Raw genomic sequence first — 14539 nt, 5'->3', positions numbered from 1 at the left:
AGTTCTTCTATTTTTTGGAAGATTTTGAAAAGGATCAGTATCATATCTTCTGTGAATATTTGGTAGAATTTACTAGTGTAGCCATCTAGTCCTGGACTTTTATTTTTGGGAAGTTTTTGATGGCTGTTTCTATTTTCCCCCTGCTTATGGGTCTATTTAGGTTTTATACTTCTTCTTAACTTAGACTAGGAAGATTGTATAGTTCTAGGAATTTATTTGTTTATTCTAGGTTGTTGAATTTGGTGGCATATAATCTTTCATAGTATGTGGCTATGATACTCTGTATATCTATGACTTCTGTTGTAATTTCTCATCTTTCATTTTGGATTTCATTTATATGAGTCTTTTCTCTTTTTTCCTTAGTGAATCTAGCCAGGGGTTTGTCAGTTTTATTGATCGTTTCAAAGAACCAGCTCTTTAGTGTATTAATATTTTTTATAGTTTTTTTGTTCTCTATTTCATTTAGTTCTGCTCTAATTTTTACTATTTCTTTTCTTCTGCTGACTTTCTGTTTTTCCTTTTCTAGTTCTTTAAAATGTGATGTTAGGTTGTTTACTTAGGATCTCTATTGTTTTATGATATAAACTTGTAATGATATAAAGGTCTCTCTTATTACTGCTATGGCTGCATCCCAGAAATTTTGATATGTCATATAGTCATTTTTGTCTATTTTTTAAATGGTTTTTTTTAGATTTTATTTATTCATTTTTAGTTAGAGAGGAGAGAGACAGAGTGAGAGAGAGAGAGAGAAGGGTGAGGAGCAGGAAGCATCAACTCCCATATATGCCTTGAGCAAGCAAACCCAGGGTTTTGAACTGGTGACCTCAGCATTCTAGGTCGATGCTTTATTCACTGCACCACCACAAGTCAGGCCAAGTCCTTTGCCTTATGAGTACTTCTGCATTCCACCTTTTTTTGCTACTGTCAGTCTTTATCTTCTCCCCTTTTATGTTATTGTTGTCACAGATTATCTTTGTTTTGATTGTGACTTTGTTGGAGATTTTACTTGTAGTTTTGATATGTTTTGTTCTTTGTATCCGGTCAAATACCCACCTTGTGTATTTCCTGCAGTGGGGATTTTCTGGTGATAAATTTCCTCAGCTTTTGTATGTCTGTAAAGTTTTTATTTCTTCTTTGTATTTGAAGGGTAACTGTGATGGCTATAGTATTCTTGGCTGATAATTCCTCTCTTTTTTTTTTTTTTTAGCACTTTGAATGTTTGGGGCCACTCTCTTCTGGCTTGTAGAGTTTCTGCTGAGAAGTCTGATGATAACCTAATGGGCCTTTCTTTATATGTTATATTCTTATTTTCCCTAGCTGCCTTGAGGATTCTTTCGTTGTCACTGATTTTTGACAATTTTATTGATGTGCCTTGGAGTAGGTCTGCTTGGGTTGAGGTAACTAGGCATTCTATTTGCTTCTTATATTCAAGTCTCTAACTCTTTACATAGGCTTGGGAAATTCTCATCAATTATTTGTTTGACTAGACTCTCCATTCTCTTCTCCCTCTCTTCTTCTAATATACCCATTATTCTTATTGCTCTTTGTGATAGAGTCATACAATTCTTGTAAAACTCTCTCAGTTTTTTTAAATTCGTGATTCTCTCTCCTCTTCTCTAGTTGCCTGTCTTCGATGTCACTGATTCTTTCCTCTATCTGGCTTGTTCTATTAGCTTAAATTTGCCACCTCAGTTTTCAATTCATGTATTGAGTTCTTCATTTTTGTTTTCAAAGTTTCTTTTTTTTATTTAGTTGGAGGAGGGGAGGCAGAGACAGACTCCTGCATGTACCCCAACTGGGATCCACCTGGCAAGCCCAGTAGAAGGTGATGCTCTGCCCATCTGGGGCCCTTGCTCTGTTGCAACCGGAGCCATTTTTTTAAAGCATTTGAGGCAGAAACCATAGAGCCATCTTCTGCACCTGGGACCAACTTGCTCCAATTGAGCCATGGCTGCAGGAGGGGAGAAGAAGAGAAAGAGAGAGACAGAGAGAGAAGCAAAAGGTTAAGGGGTGGAGAAGCAGATGGGTGCCTCTTTTGTGTGCCCTGACTGGGAATTGAACCCAGGATATCCCCATGCCAGGCCAATGCTCTACCGCTGAGCCAACTAACCAGGGCTGTTTTTAAGTTTCAATCTCCTTGGTGAGATATTCGTTTTGTTTTCTGTTCTCATTAAGTTGCCCATTGGTGTTTTCTCGCATCTCATTGAGTATTTTCAGAACTTCAATTTTAAATTCTCTATCATTTAACTGCAATTTTTTCATGTGATTGAAATTATTATTTTTTTTGGAGATTTAAATTTTTTTTTCTAAACTATGTCTCTGTCTTGTGTGGCCATGGTATTTGATTTCTTCTTCTTTGATGCCACTTGAGAGTAGTATTATTAAGAGCTCTAACAAAAAATAAATAAATTAAAATAATGGCAAGTAAAAAAGAAAAACCACAAAAAACAAAGATTGAAAAACAAAACAAACAAACAAAACCCCCACCCACAAGGAATAAAAAATATAAAAATTAAAGAAAATAAAATTCAAAAGAGAAAAAAAGGAAAAATAAATTTCAGATTTGAGAGGTTACTGTTTTTTTTCCAGTTGATATCACTGTATTACAGGTTTTAGCTTTGTGAAATTCCTAGGCTGACCTCTGCTGAAATGTTGCTGTAGCAATGATGTAACAGGACTGCAGTCACATTGGTGGGTTGAGTGTGTTATAAGGGCTTTACAGCTTTCTGGCTTTAGCAATGGCAATCTCAGGCCTCCGGGTGCTCCTCCCATATCAAAATAGGCCAGGGGAGCAGATGTGGAGCACTTCTATTTTTCAGAGGAGAGAGTGACTCTTGTAAGTTAGTTGTGTGAGGTGAGGGGGATGGGATCTGGGAGGCTGGGTGGCTGCACTTTGTTTTTTTCTATCTTTAAACCAAGTGTGGGCTGTGGGAAGACTGCTGGAACACTGGCCATGTCCCCTCATTCTGTTGTCACTTTGATTTAGTATCTCCCCCTCTACCTTTCAACCTCTCCACTTCTCCCAGCAGAAGGAGGCCCAGGCACTCCAGGCGTCCCTCTCCATATCCTGGCAGACAAATCCAGACAGTGCAAGCTTCTCTCCTCCCTGTAGTCCTGGTTGAAAACAAACAAACAAACCCAGTCACACTAGGAGCTAACCTAGAGTGTGTTTTATCTTCCGCAGCCCCCTTTTCAACCTATCCCACCCTTAGTCCATTCAGTGTGCATATTTTTCAGGCGAGCCCAGCTGGAGTTCCTTCGCTGCATTATAGTTGTTCAATCTGTTAAAATTTCAAGGGGAAAGATCAGGAGTATCTTTCATGCTGCCATTACTCACACATTTTCATTTAAATATTTAAACGAGAGATGCCATTCACTCTAATCTATTTTCTGTTTCATTAAATGTTGCTATTTTTTATGGTTGTAGGAAACTATACTGGTCAGACCAAGGAACCGACAGTGGGGTTCCTGCCAAGGTTGCAAGTGCTAACATGGATGGCACCTCTCCAAAGACCCTCTTCACTGGAGATCTTGAACACCTGGAGTTTCTCACTCTTGATATTGAGGATCAGAAACTCTACTGGGCAGTCACCAGCAGAGGAGTGGTATGAGCACACTTGTAGTCTCTTTGTCTTCATTGCTGAGTTGATGAGGCTTGTACTGATTGTTCTGAGTTGTCTGGAATGTGTGCAATGATGAGAAAACTCTTGTCATATGCTATGATTTCTGCATACAGTCTGGCATGACCGACATGGTACTCACCATATCCCTCTTTATCTTTTTCTACCTTTACTTGGTCCTCTTGAATATGTGAGCTTGCTAGTGGCATGACTCTCCATCCTTTCTCCTAAGCTACAACTCTCCTATTTCTCCTTCATTCTAATAACCATGTTCTTACTTATTACAAAATATTGTCCTCTGTCTCTTCAGGTCTAGCCTTTTTCTGCCATCTCCACCCTTCTGAGCTACTTCTCTCTAGCCTTGACTAGACCAGGGCCCTTATTACTGGAAATGCTTTCATGTTGGAGACATTTGTCTTCATAAAGCCACAACAAATAGGTTTGATCATTGCTTAGCCCAGAACCCTGGTTTAGAGGAGTAGCTCCAAACATTTCAGCTGACCTTGGTCAGCTAATCTGGTCCAGATTGCTCCCTCAGCAGCTTCCCTCCAACCTTATCTCCCCTGTGTACTAGACTTCTGGCACTGTGTCAATTTCTAAGGCACAACCTGCTCTTGCAACTGCTGGGTTCCCTTGTTCAGGGAGGCAGTGGGCCAGACCATGTTTGCCCTTCTTGTCAGTATTCAGCTCAGACCCCGGCACAAAGGAGGCACTGGAGACAAGTTTTTGGAATGCAGTCAAACCAGCTATATTTTGTTTTTCTTTCAGAAGTAGACTTCTTGTCATTTCCCAAAAGGATCTTCATTCTCTCTGTTCCTTTCTAGTTTACCAAGTCACAGTGGCTAAGGCTTGTTACCTGTCCTGCTATACCAGCACTTCCCTTTGCCCCACCAGTCTTGCTATCTTCTATGATTGTATGGAGCACATTTCCTATCCCCGGTGCAGAAATTGTTGATGTTAAATGCAGAGTCAGTCAACTCCTGTGTAATGACCCACAGCTGGACATATTTAAGGAGGCATGAATTGTGTATTTTTGACAAGAATATCATATCCCCTGCAGAGATGAAAAAGATTTAGTTCCCATTTCTTCACCATGCCATCTGAGAAAGTTGATTGTTTTATTTGAACTCCAGCTTTATTAACGAAATGGGCACAATGACATTTGCCTGACTTACTGCTCAGTGGAGTTGTGGCTATCTAATCAGAAAAAAGATATGAAAAGTCTCTGTAAAGGATAGAGTGCTGTATAAATGTCAGGTATATTCATTTTAAATGTTTCTCTCATTTCACTGTGAATCAGTCAGTAACAAAATTCTGATCTTTTAGATTGAAAGAGGAAACGTGGATGGTACAAATCGAATGGTCCTGGTAAACTATCTTTCCCACCCCTGGGGAATTGCTGTTTACGGTTCCTTCCTCTATTATACCGATGAGCACTATGAGGTCATTGAAAGAGTTGACAAGGCCACTGGGGCCAACAAAGTAGTCTTGCGAGATAATACTCCAAATCTGAGGGGACTTCGCATTTACCATAGACACAGTAAGTATTTACTGACATACTATCTATTGGTTTGTTGTCTGGGTTTTTCTTTAGAACGTAACCTCTGTAAGGACAGTCATTTTATCATTGCAGTATACCCAACTTTGGATGTATAACTTCTATTCACATCTACACACTTAGGAATAAACACAAATCCACACTCAGACCTATGTACAATACATATACATGCATGCAAATTAAAATTACCCAAAATATTCTAAAAATAACTGTGTCCTAAGCATGGTTAAGTGCCAGAGACTCATCTGGCACCTGAAAGGCCAGACTGACTACAGAGTGAGCTTATCCCATTCTTCCCCCATCACTTTATACTCCTTATTGTGCTTCTGCTCCACAGCATTTGCTGACATACTATCTATTGCTTTGTTGTCTGGGTTTTTCTTTAGAACGTAACCTCTGTAAGGACAGTCATTTCATCTGGGTTGTTTCTTGCTCTGTATCCAATAACTAGAATAGTTCTGACACATTGCTCAGTAAATATTAATTGGATGACTGATGGGAAAGTGTTAAAATGATAGAATTTTTAATCTTAAAAGAAATACCGTTTGGCTTATTTCAACAACACTTTTCAGAAATAATTTAACTTTCGTTTTGCCTCTTTTAAATTAGCATTATGATCTAGTGATTATTTTCATAGTTTTGAAATATTTTGTAGCTTTTAGTCTCTAACCAAAGATATCAAACAATTTTTCTGCTGTACTATAAAACCTGGGTTGTCACTGGTATTTATTTTTATTGCATGTGAAAAAAATCTTTAAATATTCTTAGTTAATATATTTTTTGACAATACCTAACACACTATTGATCATGTATTTAAACTGATATGATTTTAAAATGCCAGTGCATAGGCCAAGAGGGCAAAAAAAAAAAAAGAAAAATTAGAATTTTTATACTGACCTCCCTAAATGTTGCATGATTTGTGGGAAAAATACAATCAATGCTTCATTTTCTAACTATTATGTAACATAAATCTATGGTTCTGTTTTCATACCTTTAGGTGTTAGTTGTATAAGCTTTAGCCTTTCTAGTATTGTTTTTAGATTGTTAACTTAGATACCATATTTTGTTATTAGTTTTTATAATGAATCACTTGGTGACCCAAGTTTGAAAGTTTGAGATGAAGAGGCAAGTAGGTGGGGTCAAAAGTTACCAACGGACTTTGATTTCATTCAGATTCTGCCGGATCCTCAAATGGCTGTAGCAACAATGTGAATGCCTGTCAGCAGATTTGCCTGCCTGTACCAGGAGGACTGTACTCATGCGCCTGCGCCACTGGATTTAAACTCAATCCTGATCATCAGACCTGCTCTCCATATAGCTCATTCATTGTGGTTTCAATGCTGTCGGCAATCAGAGGTTTCAGCTTGGAATTGTCAGATCATTCAGAAGCCATGGTGCCAGTGGCAGGCCAAGGTATGCCAACTCCAATATAAGTGAGATGTGACTCCATCTGGTTGAAATCCTTGGTGCTGTAAAACATTTCTCCATGTTTCGATTCAACACATGATGAATCTTGCCTTTCCCTTGAGACGCAGTCTCACGTGGCCCTCAAACTTTAGTGTACATCAGAATTGGAGGGCTTTTAAAACACAGATCTGGTTCCCATATGCAGATTTTCTGGTTTAGTGGTCTGGGGTAGGGCTAGAGAAGCTGAATTTCTAACAAGTTCCCAGGGCATGCTGACGTTGCTGGTCCATGGGCCACAGTGAGAACCACAGGCCTAGAACAACATAGAATGTAGCATGAAATGGCAAGAAGTATTACAGAGTGGGTGGTCAGAAGAATTGCATACTATTTCTGAGTATTAATGGAGATTTAAGGTAGAGAATATACGTACTACTATTTAGAATAATAATGAAATAGTCTTCAATCTGATTCATTGATATATATTTGATGAGTTGAAAATAAATGACTTGACAACATTAGTCTCTTCTTTTCTTTTTTTTTTTTTAAGAGACAGAGAGAGTCAGAGAGAGGGATAGACAGGGACAGACAGACAGGAACGGAGAGATGAGAAGCATTAATCATTAGTTTTTCGTTGCACATTGCGACACCTTAGTTGTTCATTGATTGCTTTCTCATATGTGCCTTTAGCAGACTGAGTAACCCCTTTCTCGAGCCAGCGACCTTGGGTCTAAGTTGGTGAGCTTTTTGCTCAAACCAGATGAGCCCATGTTCAAGCTGGTGACCTCGGGGTCTCGAACCTGGGTCCTCGGCATCCCAGTCCGACGCTCTATTCACTGCGCCACCGCCTGGTCAGGCATTTTAGTCTCTTCTTAATAACTATATTTTTGCAGCACTTTAGGCTTATATACTGTGAATATATACATATAAAATGATTATTTGTTTCCTATATGAGCCAAGAGGTTTCTAGGTATATAGGTGTATGTTACCACAAGAGAACTAATTTTTAGTAGTATCAGAAAAAATATGTCATAGGCTAATGATAAAAATAAAAAGAAAGAAAGAGGGATGAAGGGAACGAAGGGTTGGGAGAAATAGAAGAGATGGAAAAGCATGTGGTGGAAGGGTCTCAGTGTTCTGGCACCACATGTGCTCTGCTTGATGCTGCAGCTGATCCACTTGGGCCAGAGAGAACCTCCTGAAGTGGCTGCCTGTGTTTTCATGACATGATCCCATTAGTGTTTGAGTGCTTCCTCGCTTCTTGATGTAGTAAGATGTTCCAGGCTCAGCTCCTACCTTCCCACTCCAAAACCATAGTCAGCCGTTTCTCCAGCCAGTGCTCCTTATTGTGGGAAATGTAAAAAACCAAGATCTGGGTGGTGTGTGAGTTCGTTGTAACTGGGAAACAAATAGTTTTATTTTGTAATGGGGGCATAATCAGAGCAAGGGGTTGGGAATGAGAGTTTGAAAGGCAGGACAGACATTTAGAAGTTCTAGTTCCAGCTAGAGCTTTGTTTAATTCTCTTTCCTTAAACATTCCAGGACGAAATGCACTGCATGTGGATGTTGATGTATCTTCTGGCTTTATTTACTGGTGTGATTTTAGCATCTCTGAGAAATCTTACAACGCGATCCGTAGAATCAGACCAGATGGGTCTGGTTTTACAAACATCATTACTCAAGGGATAGGAGAAAATGGAGTGCGGGGTATTGCAGTGGACTGGGTAGCAGGTAGGTGAGCTGTATCCTGATTCTATTGAAAAACCTTTTTGTGTTTATACCTTATTTTATGCTAGAAAGTTTAGTATAATGTTATTTGTGCTACGGATCTGTTTTTCCGATATTAAAATATAATGTAAACCATAATATGGTAAGCCTTTATTTTAAAGCTGAACAATTTTCATTGCCAAATTCTTAATTGCTTCCTCTTGTTAATTTATAAAAACATTTTTGTTTAGGCACTTTTTGAGGTTCTATTGAAATGCCTGACCCAATATTACATTAACTTAGTTGTGTTGGTTCATGTACTTAATTTTGAAATACCACTAATTTCTAATGGTATACTGAGAACAAATGTATTATAATTTTTAGAGTATAAGACCATTTTATAAAAATAGGTATCACTGAGTGTTATCCAAATGGTAAGTAGACATCAGGTAGAAATATTAAAATGTATTATAAAAATCTATGTACTATAATGATAGTTACAGTAAATATAATAGAATCGTTAGATAGTTAGATAAGGCTTTAATTGGATTCCTAAATCTTTTTCCTGATTATGAATTTTATGTTATTACTGAGGGTATAGTTCAAGCAGAGGTCTGTAGTCTGGCCTATGGGCCAAATGCAGCACGCTGCCTATTGTAAGGTAAGTTTTACTGGATGGAACACAGCTGTGCCCATTCGTTCATGTGTTGTCTGTGGCTGCTTTCATGTTAGAGTGGCAGAGTTGAGTACTTGTGAAAGAAACCACATGCTCTGCAAAGCCATAAATATTTACTATTAATAAGCCTTTATGGAAGAGTTTGCCAACCCTGGATTAAAGGATTGGAATATACTTATAGAATAGTTAGTGATAGGTAGTGAGAAGAGTAGCTAGCTCAGTAACATGACATACTGGTCCGATTGCTCTAGAGCAGCTTTGAGACAGATATAAAACAAAGTAGATGTGCCTTGCTAGACAGTTTATCAACAGACTTTCAACCACATGGGACGAATTGGGGATCACTCTCCATTATACTGTCTTCACATCATGGTCTATTTATTCTTGCATTTACATTGTTCTGTAATGCTCAAAGGGAAGTGTACTTCTGTTTTGGTGGCTTTAGAAGGTTCATGGAATGAAAACATCTATACTATTTAGAAAGACTAGGAAAAGACCTCGTGTTAATGCTGAGAACAAAGAGCACTGATGACATTGATCAACAACCTGAGATCCTGATGGCTCTCTCTCTTTGCTCCTTTCCATTGTGCTGGAGTAGAAGTTATACCATGATGATGTATTCTGGAGTCTTTAAAGATTCAGATGTTAAACATGCAGGTAGAAAAGGAAGAATATTCCTGAAAATACACCCTTGAGTAGAAAGTACGTTCCGACATTTACTGTGAATTCTGATGTCTTTAGAAGCTGCAAATAGACATATTGTCTTCAAAGTGAAAGAAATCATTTCTTTTGATCTTGGGTAAATATTTATTTTGCTAAGTCTAAACTAAGAGATTAATTAATTTGGGAAAAAATATCTACTGAGCCAAAATTTTTTTGTTCTGATTTTGAAGAGACATCCTCTTTTTTCTTCCTGGTTTTCCACTCATCAGCATGCTTTTTCATTTTTTCCTGTAGAAAATCTTTATTTCATCAATGCTTTTGAGTCTGAAGCACTGATAGAAGTTCTGCGGATCAATACCACCTACCGCCGTGTTCTCCTTAGAGTCATAGTGGATATGCCCAGGGATATTGTTGTAGACCCCAAGAACAGATACCTCTTCTGGGCTGACTATGGGCAAAACCCAAAGATTGAACGTGCTTTTCTTGACTGTACCAATCGCACTGTGCTTATATCAGAGGGCATTGTCACACCACGGGGTTTAGCAGTGGACCATAGCAATGGCTATGTTTATTGGGTTGATGATAATTTAGATGTAATTTCAAGGATCAATATTGAGGGAAAGGAATTGAAAGTGATTCGCTATGGCAGTCGTTATCCAACTCCTTATGCCATCACTGTTTTTGAAAATTCTATCATATGGGTAGACAGAAATTTGAAAAAAATTTTCCAAGCTAGCAAGGAACCAGGGAACACAGAACCACCAGTAGTGATAAGGGACAATATCAATTGGCTAAGAGATGTGACCATCTTTGACCAGAGTGTCCAGCCCCGGTCACCAGCAGAGGTCAACAACAACCCTTGTTTGGAAAATAATGGTGGATGCGCCCATCTTTGCTTTGCTCTGCCTGGATTTCACACCCCAAACTGTAGCTGTGTTTTTGGCACCCTGGACCATGATGGCAAGAGCTGTGCCATTCCAAAAGAAAACTTCCTCATCTTTGCTCTGGAAAATTCCTTGGGAAGCTTACACTTGGATCCTGAAGACCATAGCCTACCTTTCCAAGCAATAAGTGTGGGAGGACATGTCATGGCCCTGGACTATGATAGCAGAAATAACAGAATTTACTTCACACAAAATTTAGAAGCTCGACATGGCCAGATTTCCTATGTCAACCTGAATGCAGGGATCAGTTCTCCCACTGTCATTGTTTCAGGTAAGTGCATTCCAGGTGTAGCTTTCCTTGGACACAGTGGGATCAACACACATGGATGACCTGGTGATGCTAAAATGCACCCTGAGACTCTAACATATGTGTGTTTTTTGGTGTATGTCCAGACATAGGGACTACCGATGGCATTGCTTTTGACTGGATCAATGGAAGAATTTACTACAGTGACTACACCAACCAGACGATTAACTCCATGGCAGATGATGGGTCTAAGCGTGCTGTGATAGCCCACGTTACTAAGCCAAGAGCAATTGTGTTAGATCCTTGTGGAGGGTATGCCATCATCTTCTTTATTGTATTTCTGTCTGTTTATTTCTGAAAGGAGAGGGGTCTGAACTTATTTTGTGTTCATAGAGGTCCAACATTTTATGGGCTGTAACGACTGGTTTAAGGGTGTAGCTACTGAATTAGGAGGGAAACAGCATCAGTGACTTGGCCTGAAAAGCAACTCACGCTGACACTAGAAAGGTTGGCAGCATACTAGGAATCAATCAATGCTCTAACTCAGTAAATCCCTTTAGGGGCAATTGATGTAGGTGGGAGGGAGTAGGGCTACATTTGCCATATTAATATCAATTTGCAGTTAAAGAAGGTTGCCATTCTTTTTGAAGTAAAGATTATGAGGTTTCTTGTGATAAATTAATTATGACTCCCTTTGGATGACTAGGTACATCTATTGGAGTTCCTGGGGTACTAATGCCAAAATCGAAAGAGCCACAGTGGGAGGAAACTTCCGGGAACCCGTTGTGAACAGCAGTCTGGTCTGGCCCTGTGGGCTCACTGTGGACCATGAGGAAGACCTTCTCTACTGGGCAGATGCTAGTTTGTATGTCTCTTTGGTTATTCATGTAGGTGTGGATAAGAAGAGTTCTTTTTCCTACAGAGATTTGCATAATGGAATAAACATATAAAATGCCAAATATTAATAGATATAGCTAAAATGCAGAATCACAGTTTTAGGAACTATATTCTAGCTTGGTGTATGTACCTGTGAAAACTGATCTATATTATGAGATTGAATAATTATGAACTAAAAGGCATCTAAAGATGCATTACTAGATGAATTAATCTCACCTATAATTACAAATGTAATAACATAATTTCTAATCTATAAGACCCATGTAACTACCATAAAATATGAATAATTTTTAAAAGAACACTGATATTAAGTCTTCTCTGGGTTTGAGTGTTCAGTGTCTTATTAAAACATTCTCCTTTAATCTTGACATTGTTTGTCTTCCCAAATAGATTCTTTTTGAGCTAGCTTCTTAGCCAATTTCATAATGTTTTCCTTAGATACTTTTGTCAACTCTAATTTTATTTGTAACTTCTCCAAATTTTCCTGAAATTACTCACTTTTCAATCATCCCAATGGGACAGTTGAAGAAACAAGATGATTTTGTTTATTATGGCTGGTATCTACATGGCAGGAATCTTAATTTTTCTTGATTATTTTCTTATATTTTTGATTATGTGAAAATGAGTACCTAACAACCTGATATTTTCTTCATTTTCTCATTTGAAACAAAGCAGTGATGTTTTGTATCTAAATTCAGATTATTCCCTGTATATACATGGACATTCTTTGTAAATGTCAAATTGAAAGGAGTGGGAAGGGAAATGTGATTAACATTTTATTGAGTGACAACTATGTGTGAAACACTGGGTTCTGTGCATTACAAGTGTTATTTCATAATATTTTTCTGATACTAATATCAGCCTGGTTCTTTTATAGGATTTCTTGTAGGTTATATTAATATTTGGAAATCAATGCTTTATATAGGCCATTGTCTGATAAGCAAATTAAAACCTTCTATTACCAGAAGAAACATTTCATATTGGCATATGCTCCAGTTAAAAAGGAAGTTGAGGACTATGTAAAGCAATGGTGAGGCCCAGCAATTGGGCTGACTATTGAGGAATTTACTCTTTCTGGATTCCAGCATGCATATATATATATATATGCATATATATATTTGCATAATATATATATATATTTTTTAAACTTTGTTTTAGGCGCAAGATTGAACGCAGCACTCTAAAGGGCATGGAGCGGGAAGTCATTGTCAGCACAATCTTTCGTCCTTTTGGCTTGACTCTCAATGGCCAGTATATTTACTGGACTGACTGGTCCACAAAAAAAATTTACCGAGCTAATAAATATGATGGATCAAGTCAGACTGCAATGACCACAAGTTACTCAACCCGGCTTATGGGTATTCGTGTTGTTGTGAAGGACCACCCACAGCAGTGTAGCAATCCTTGCGACCAGTTTAACGGGGGTTGCAGCCATATTTGTGCACCAGGTAAGGCATTGCTCATGAAGATAGAATCAAGGAGAGTAATAATAATGATGACAACTTAGGGAAGGCTGAAGGAATATTGAATATTCAGCTCTAATAGGAGGACAAAATCCAAATTCTTGATTTCAGGGTAATTAAAAAGTTTTGGGGGCTTGTATGTTGAAGAAAGACTTTGAGAGTTTTTCTTTTTTCTATTTGCTGTGGAGCCCTCTTATGAAGGCACTTTCAACTAAAGTTTGCTGAAGGTAGAAGAAAAAATGGGAGTTTGGATTTAATTTTTCCACTTAAGAGGTATTATCTATAGTTTGAAATATTTCTGATATAATGTGTGATATGTACTTCATAGTGGGTTTTCTAAAGAACAACAAATTCATGGGAAGATGTGCCTTTCAGTACTGTTGCTTTGCATAATTTTCTGGGCAGGCAGGATTATTGCAATTGTTTCAGCATAGATAAGAAACTGTTTAAAAATTAGGGTGAATTAGCCACATTTATTAATTGGTGGTTTTTCTTCATGGAAAAATGACTCAGAATATCATTGAAAGGTTGATGGGAGCAGTTTCCATGGCTTGTCTTATAACACATTTAATACAGAAGCAGTTGCCAAGTGCTACTCTGGGGGAGAAAATGTGAATGTTTGCTACACAAATCTTTTGCTTTTTCTGGGCCTACCTTTCTTCAGGTCCAAATGGTGCTGAGTGCCAGTGTCCACAGGAAGGCCACTGGTATCTGGCCAACAATAATAAGCACTGCATTGTGGACAATGGTGTGCGGTGTGTGGGTTCCAATTTCACCTGCCTCAATGGGCGCTGCATTTTGGAGCAGTGGAAATGTGACAACAGCAATGACTGTGGTGATGGCAGTGATGAGCTAGAAAGTGTGTGTGGTGAGTTGAGCTCTTGGAGCTTTTGTTGTCTTTACGTCAAGCGCTCGGGACAGAACCCTGCTATGTAAAATAGGTTGGTAGTTTGTGCCTAAGCATCCTGTTAAGACTGGAAAGCATTTATTCTGAGAATCCAGACTGCATTTCCGTTAAATCACATGTAAGCTGACATACAATATACAAAGCTAAGAATAGCTTTATTAGCAAGGCCCTCTGTAGTGGTTAAAAAGAAAGGTACTGAATTAAAATCCAGGCTGTGCCATTTACACAATCTGTGTAGCCCTGGGAAAGTTACTTAACCTCTCTGAGCCTCAGAATCTCATCTGTAAAATGGAGCGACTACTAGGATTGTTGTGAGGGGTAAGAGAAATAATTTTAAAAAACCAGCGTGATGCTTGATAGATGTTAAGCATAACAGCATGAAACTAAGGGCTCCAATAGTTGATTGTTGTCATTTTATTAATTTAAGTAGCAAAAGAATCATTAATTTAATAT

General features: G+C 38.4%; 1 protein-coding gene across 1 annotated transcript in view; it reads left to right on the top strand.

Annotated features, from left to right (window-relative positions):
• Positions 1 to 14539, top strand: part of LRP2 (LDL receptor related protein 2) — a 253234-nt gene that overhangs the window by 160647 nt on the left and 78048 nt on the right. The window contains exons 35-43 of the mRNA XM_066346663.1: positions 3428 to 3605; positions 4947 to 5160; positions 6352 to 6591; positions 8125 to 8313; positions 9923 to 10843; positions 10966 to 11131; positions 11526 to 11684; positions 12875 to 13164; positions 13844 to 14047. Of these exons, the coding sequence (XP_066202760.1) occupies positions 3428 to 3605; positions 4947 to 5160; positions 6352 to 6591; positions 8125 to 8313; positions 9923 to 10843; positions 10966 to 11131; positions 11526 to 11684; positions 12875 to 13164; positions 13844 to 14047 (2561 nt within the window). The remainder of the gene's footprint in view (positions 1 to 3427; positions 3606 to 4946; positions 5161 to 6351; positions 6592 to 8124; positions 8314 to 9922; positions 10844 to 10965; positions 11132 to 11525; positions 11685 to 12874; positions 13165 to 13843; positions 14048 to 14539) is intronic.

Source organism: Saccopteryx leptura, chromosome 7, assembly GCF_036850995.1.
Source record: "Saccopteryx leptura isolate mSacLep1 chromosome 7, mSacLep1_pri_phased_curated, whole genome shotgun sequence".
Lineage (NCBI taxonomy): Eukaryota > Metazoa > Chordata > Mammalia > Chiroptera > Emballonuridae > Saccopteryx > Saccopteryx leptura.
The sequence above is the reverse complement of the archived record's forward strand: the minus strand, read 5'-3'. Positions and strand labels throughout refer to the sequence as shown.